This window comes from Drosophila sulfurigaster, chromosome 3, assembly GCF_023558435.1.
Source record: "Drosophila sulfurigaster albostrigata strain 15112-1811.04 chromosome 3, ASM2355843v2, whole genome shotgun sequence".
Lineage (NCBI taxonomy): Eukaryota > Metazoa > Arthropoda > Insecta > Diptera > Drosophilidae > Drosophila > Drosophila sulfurigaster.
In genome coordinates, this window is record NC_084883.1 from 29,391,415 (window position 1) to 29,397,570 (window position 6,156).

A 6,156-nucleotide genomic window follows, 5' to 3' on the forward strand; every position below is an offset into this window, starting at 1 on the left:
CCTCGAGACGATATGACTATTTTTCATTTATATTACTTATGATCCCAACAGTTCCCCTAATTGAGGAGACACTCAGTGATGGAAATGGACGGCGGTATATGATTCCCATTCTAATTGTGTTTGCTGTTTTAGTAGCTTTAATTGTGACTGGTATTGTAGTCGGTCATAGCATTAAATAAAGGACTCAAAAAAATACAATTTTAGTTAATCGGAGTTGAAATTTCGCGGGCAACAGTTGTTTCCTTATCATCGCTCAGTGCTGCGAAATGCGTGCAGTAGGGCCGCAAAGCGCCGATAGCTCGTTGTATCGAATATCGATAACTAATAATTGTGTCTTTGTGTGCAGTGCAGTGAAAGGCTTGCGCACTGGGCAAATTAGTTAAGAAGAAACTGGAAATCAACTCGCCTATTGAAGTAAATCCTAGGTAACTTAAACTAATAATTGGAAGCCATATAACTGCAGCTGTCACCCACAGGCAGAGTCCCATATAATAAGTGCAGTGTATGTAGTGTGTGCCCCCATACAGCAGCATATACAAGCATACAAATTGCACACACACACATATGCACACATACATACATATTTGTCATATGTTAGCACGGCTGATAAACTCTGCGTTGAGTTGAAGAAGTGAATCATTTGTTTGGCTCCGGTTTTGAGTTGGTCTCGCTTGTTTTGTTTGTGTAACCCGAAGCCCATTAGTTTGTAGATACCACATAGTTGTTGTGGCGCTGGCCTAACTAAAATGTTAAGCTCTTTGCATTCGCAGACAGTCGCGTCATAGAACCCAACGAGTGCGCAACACCCACAATAACGAAAAAACCAAAACAACAAGCAAGCAAGTAATTTTTTTGGAACCTTCGCAACCAGCATTAGAGTGACCAGCCCTTTACACGCAACACAGAGTGACCAGGCAAACTGAGAGGGGGAACAACAACATCAACAACAACATGTCGCAGGCATTGAACAATCCCACGAGCAGCACGCATCGTGATTATGGCGCCACATCAAGTGCCACGCCCGATGTGAGCTTTGCTGCCACCTCCAGCGGCAACTCCGGCTTCAGTCCCACGGAGTTCGTGTCGCTCAGCGAGGACATCGGCAACAACATCACCGCGGTGAACAGCAGCACCAAGCAGCTGGAGAAGCAGCTGAAATTGATTGGTACCGCCAAGGATTTGTCCTCGCTGCGCGATAAGATTCACAGCATCAATACGAAGACAAATGCACGGGTTCAGACCACCAGTCAGGATCTGCAGCGTCTGCAGGCGGTGGTGCAACATGGCGATCGCCAGCAGAAGCTGCAGCTGGAGAAGCTGACGCATGAATTTCACACGGTTGTCGACAAATACTCGAAGCAACAGAAACGCATCTCGGAGGCAACGCGACAGAGCTATCAAGTGGCTGCCGATGCAGAGCGTGAGGCTGAATTGACGGCACGCACCGAGTTGTTGCAGCAACAGCGTCAAGATCAGGCTGGACTCGAGAGGCAGCATGATTTGCTCGTGGAGCGTCAGCGGCAAGTGGAGCAAATTGAGGCCGATATTCTGGATGTGAATGTCATCATGAACAAGCTAAGCACTATGGTGGTGGAGCAGCGCGAGGTGGTGGGTGAGTAATCTTCCTAAATGAGAGTAAAAGTAATTCACTTATAACATCCATCTATCCATCAAGTATATAAATCAGAGGCAGAAAATATTTCCATATCCGTCAGTCTGTCTTTCCATCCGATTTAGTAACTGAATCTGTCAGTCTATATGTGCTTCACAATTCAAATTTGCTCGGAATACTATACTATATATAATGCAAATGCATATGAAGCTGGTCTCAGAATTGAGCCACTTGAACTCGTTTGCCCTCTGAAATCAAAAATGAAAAATAAGTACTCCTGATTGAAGATTGTCAACGGCAATGAGAACTGAAAATTGTTTATAATTGTAGCTTGAATGCTATTTAAAAACTAATTTGTAGATGCAGTAGATACTAGCAAATTATTTATTTATTTTAATTATAGTATATAATTGTATAGTAAAATATTAAAACCAGATCAACCAAGGCCTTCAGACTATTTTAGTATGGTAGTTATTTGGACAAAGTTCAGACTATTTTAGTATGGTAGTTATTTGGACAAAGTTTAATTGAAAATTAAAGCCGCAATCCTAACAACTCCTCCTTAACATTGAATTTTAATTTTTTTCAGATAATATTGCAACCAATATTGAAAATACCGCTGCCATGGTGGAGGAAGGACGCAGTGAGCTTCAGAAGGCGGCTGCCAGTCGGAATAGCCATCGTCGTAAGATACTGATACTATTAGTGATTGCTGTGATAATAGGTTTAATTGTAACTGGCATTATAGTCGGCAAATTGAGTTAATTGTTTCAAAAGTATATTCTATATAAATCGATATATATATATATATATATATATTATAATAATACATGTATACCACAGTACACACATACATTTATACACATACACACACACACATTAATAATTAAAAGTTTTGTAAAACTATTTTTATAAAAACAAAATAATAATAATAATAATGCATTAATCACAAAGTGAGTTAAAAAGCGCGCGCCAAGCGTGCAAAGACAAAAACAAAAGGCAAAACAAATTAAATAGAAAATTCGAGATCGAAATCCCGAAGCGCGTTGTAGATTTTAGTTATGTGTATTAACAACAAAAATTAATTAATTATACTTATAAAATATACATATGTACAAGCAAAGGAAAATCCCATTTAAAATTACATAACGAACAAAACTACAAAAATATTCAACGCTTTTAAATGTTAACTCATTTTCTGTTATAAAACAAAACATAATATCAATACAATCATTTCGGTTTTTGCATTGAATGTACTGTACAATTTGTTTTACTAGTTAAGCAGGTAAATAATATACGTTGAACGAAAAATCGCCCTGTTCTCGGTTGTTAGCTTATCGGAATATTTGCTTAAGAAATCAAAAATTAAATTAATATAATCCAAACCGACAATTTGTTTTCAATTTATTTATTGCTGCCTCTTTTTCATATTAGAATTTGAATTTTTGCGCCACGAGAGGAGCAAGATTCCTAGCTATATAATTTAACAGCAACTCAAAATTGCGTTAACAGTAAATGTAAACATTAACGTGCGGAATATCGATAAGTAGTGCTATCGATTTTGGTCTACTATCAGCTGTTTGCCAAACAATTCTAAAAACGTGCGCAGGTAATTTGTTTTATTTTGTTGTCAACTTAAACGTTTCAATAATGCCACAAGGTAAATTTAAAAAGGCTAAAATGCCTGCTGCCATACAGAACAAGAAGAAACAGCAGAAACAAGCAGCGTTCACACGTAGATCAAGTGAGTATCTCGGCATGGGCAACAAGTTGTGTGCAATTGATTACATTTATTGTTAATTTTATTCCAGATGCACCCATCCAAGCGAAGAAGGGTAAATTTAATGAGACACAAAAAATCAAGGCGGTTATTTCCAAATCGGTAAACAAATCCGTTGAAAGCGAGTTGCGATCACGTGCTCATGAAGGCTACATTCAGCTAAGCAAAGCTCAAGAAGCGGTGGCAAAACATCATTCAACGAAAGCTGCCGCTGCGGCAGCAGCAAGCACAAGCAAAACAATAGAATAAACTCATTGTACCTGTAAATAGTAAAATAACATAATTATTTAAAGACTGTTTCATTTCAAATGCTCGTATTTTAATGTGTATAATTGCGAAGATTCCCTATTTTCTGAATAGTGTGATCGTGACGTCACTAAGGACCCCGATCATTTTAGTAGATTGACAGCTCTAATAATAAGGAATCTTTTAGTGACGTCACTAAGGACGCAGATTGCTCATAAACAGTCTGTAATAATTGTAGTAGATTGACAACTCTATAGTAACGGAACTTTAATGCGACTGAATTTTTCTCGTTATATTTTTGCATTGTGAAATTGTGGATTAAAATAGTTTCGGGCTTTGATGCTAGTAATTAATCAATAAAGCGTGTGATCCAATAATAATAATATCGAAAGATATTTTCATTTTCTTAGCTAAGTTATTATTTTTATGTTTTTTTGAAGTGCTTTTGTGTGTCCGCCATTTTGCTGGCAGTTCTAATTGCAACATGATGCAAAATTTTATATTTGTGTAATTTATGGCTCGCGGCAGTCGAAGAATCGCGTTTTTGAAATTGGTAAGTCATTTGACTACTTATCACAATCAGATTTCGCTTGTTTAATTATAAAAATAGTTTGCCAACAAAAGTTTTGTACGCTGACATTTATTGGGCGTGTTGCCACCATAAGCTCAGCTCCTCACCCTTCCCGCAATCAGTCTATACCAGCAACAACGGTCGCTCATCAAAAAAGTTTTTGGCATTGGCAGAATGAAAAGTGAAAAGAAAACGAACAAGAGAAAAAATGTGAAACTAACAATTTTTATTTAATTTTTGCTACGTTTCGTTTCGTTTGCTATGCAAATTTGGCGCTTTTGATGTGCTTTTAATTAGCCCGTTCCCCTTGCTTTCCGTTCCCGTTTCCGCGTAGCCACCAAATGGAGTAACACAAAAATCTGCTGTCAATTGGTTGTTGTCTTTGTTTTTCTATGCTGATTCGTATTGCACTTTGATTCCGCTCCTCCCGCCTCAACGTTTCGCTCTGTCTGTCTCTGTCAATCGTATGCAAATGAGCGTTCGGCACCCAGGTGTGACCAGGTGGCGCTGTTTTTGGATGCGGAGTTGTTTGAACGTTTTACGTTTTTAGTTTTATGCTGCGAAAATTGAAGTGTCCTTTGCATATTCAGCAGCATGCAAATGCATTGCACTCAGCCTGCAATTACAACGGCACTTCTGTCGCTACGCTAGATGCGAGTGTGGGGGAGATTTGTTATTGCGTTTCATTTGGGATGTGCAATTTTTTTCGCTACCTCGTTTTATGATGTTAGAAAGGGACAACTATTGCTTGTTGTTATCAACTTTTCTAGACTACTTTGATATTTTAGTGTATCGATAAACCTTAATTTGAATATTAATCGAAAATCGTTGCGGCCATTATGATATGCATGCAATTTTTCTATGTTATTGTTTTTCCTTCGCTGCGATTTCGGTTTAAGATATGCATCGGAATGTTGTAAAAAAGTACATGGTAAATTGTTGTTACTACGTCAATCAAAGGTTGTGCTTAAGTGTTTATCTCTACCAGATCAATGCACTTGGCTAGCTGTCAAAGGATTTAAACGAAAAATGTCATTCGAATTGATGGCAACGGTTTTTTTTGGCTATATGCTTCGTGTTGTGTTGATTGATTCTCTCTCTCACAGGGCTTAAGGCCACCTTACTTTAATTACAAAATATTTTTAACAATAGGAAGGACACCCACACAGAGAATCAGTCGAATTGTCCTACAGCTGTGTACAGCCCGTTTGTCACACAAACGCATAAAGGATAATGACCATTACAAAAGCGGAAATCACACGATGAAGCATCCTTTACGAGTACAAGTTTCTTTTTTTTCCCTTTTTTCTCATTTAAAACATATTTACCCAGTTCGTTTAATGTGCCAAAAGTGTGTGTGCCTTGTCAGTGCTCAAGGCAGAGCACAACAACAAAGCCAACATAACGCACATGAAAAGAAAATGTAAAAACTATTTGAATATCGACGTGTGGCCATTGTCCACAGTGTCCAGACCAGACTCGAAGGCCCAACCGGGCCTACCTGCTGCCGCAGCCGCTGTCGCTGCTGTCTCATTGTGTGCAAGGCGCGCATGTAAATTTGTCCAACTGGATGCAAAGACAAACACTTGAAACGTTGAGCGGACAAATGTCCGGCTGCCGCTGGTTTGTGGCCACCTGCGGAATTTTTTCTTTATTTCATCTTTTTTGTTTCGATTTTTTTTTTCTGCATACAATCGCGACTGGGCCAAGAGAGCTTGTGTGTGAATTTTGATTTATTCGACAATGACAACGGCATTTATATGCAGTTTTTTTTTGCTTTATTTTCGACTGAGGTGCACATTAAATTTGCAGTTTTTTCTCTCTGCGAAAAATAATAATGCAAATGTAAGGCAACGAAATAAGCTGTCAAATGAACTCTATAATAGAAATGACAACGACTCAATTGTTGAGTGGCTTGAGATTGCTTGGAGAGATCGATCTGCTTAT

At 38.5% G+C, this 6,156-nt stretch overlaps 2 protein-coding genes across 5 annotated transcripts; both read left to right on the forward strand.

Annotated features, from left to right (window-relative positions):
- Positions 1-301: 301 nt before the first annotated feature.
- Positions 302-3,009, forward strand: LOC133846142 (syntaxin-12-like). Of its 4 annotated transcripts, none has more exons than XM_062280915.1 (3): positions 302-425; positions 771-1,612; positions 2,202-3,009. In XM_062280915.1, the coding sequence occupies exons 2-3, from the start codon at positions 952-954 to the stop codon at positions 2,375-2,377; spliced, it is 837 nt and encodes a 278-aa protein (XP_062136899.1). In that variant the 5' UTR covers positions 302-425; positions 771-951; the 3' UTR covers positions 2,378-3,009. The 4 variants fall into 4 exon arrangements, with proteins under 4 accessions (XP_062136899.1, XP_062136903.1, XP_062136901.1 ...); XM_062280919.1 differs by having other exon boundaries at positions 320-425; positions 872-1,612; XM_062280917.1 differs by having other exon boundaries at positions 329-425; positions 755-1,612.
- Positions 3,010-3,169: 160 nt separating this feature from the next.
- LOC133846145 (uncharacterized) lies at positions 3,170-3,675 on the forward strand. Its single transcript, XM_062280922.1, has 2 exons — positions 3,170-3,356; positions 3,424-3,675. The coding sequence occupies exons 1-2, from the start codon at positions 3,263-3,265 to the stop codon at positions 3,639-3,641; spliced, it is 312 nt and encodes a 103-aa protein (XP_062136906.1). The 5' UTR covers positions 3,170-3,262; the 3' UTR covers positions 3,642-3,675.
- The last annotated feature ends 2,481 nt before the right edge of the window (positions 3,676-6,156 follow it).

Excerpts from the sequence above, each read along its gene's own strand:
- LOC133846142 (XM_062280915.1), top strand. The coding sequence starts at position 952 with ATGTCGCAGGCATTGAACAATCCCACGAGCAGCACGCATCGTGATTAT. Across the intron at positions 1,613-2,201 it reads GGAGCAGCGCGAGGTGGTGG|ATAATATTGCAACCAATATT; the intron begins GTGAGTAATCTT and ends AATTTTTTTCAG.
- LOC133846145 (XM_062280922.1), top strand. The coding sequence starts at position 3,263 with ATGCCACAAGGTAAATTTAAAAAGGCTAAAATGCCTGCTGCCATACAG. Across the intron at positions 3,357-3,423 it reads AGCGTTCACACGTAGATCAA|ATGCACCCATCCAAGCGAAG; the intron begins GTGAGTATCTCG and ends ATTTTATTCCAG.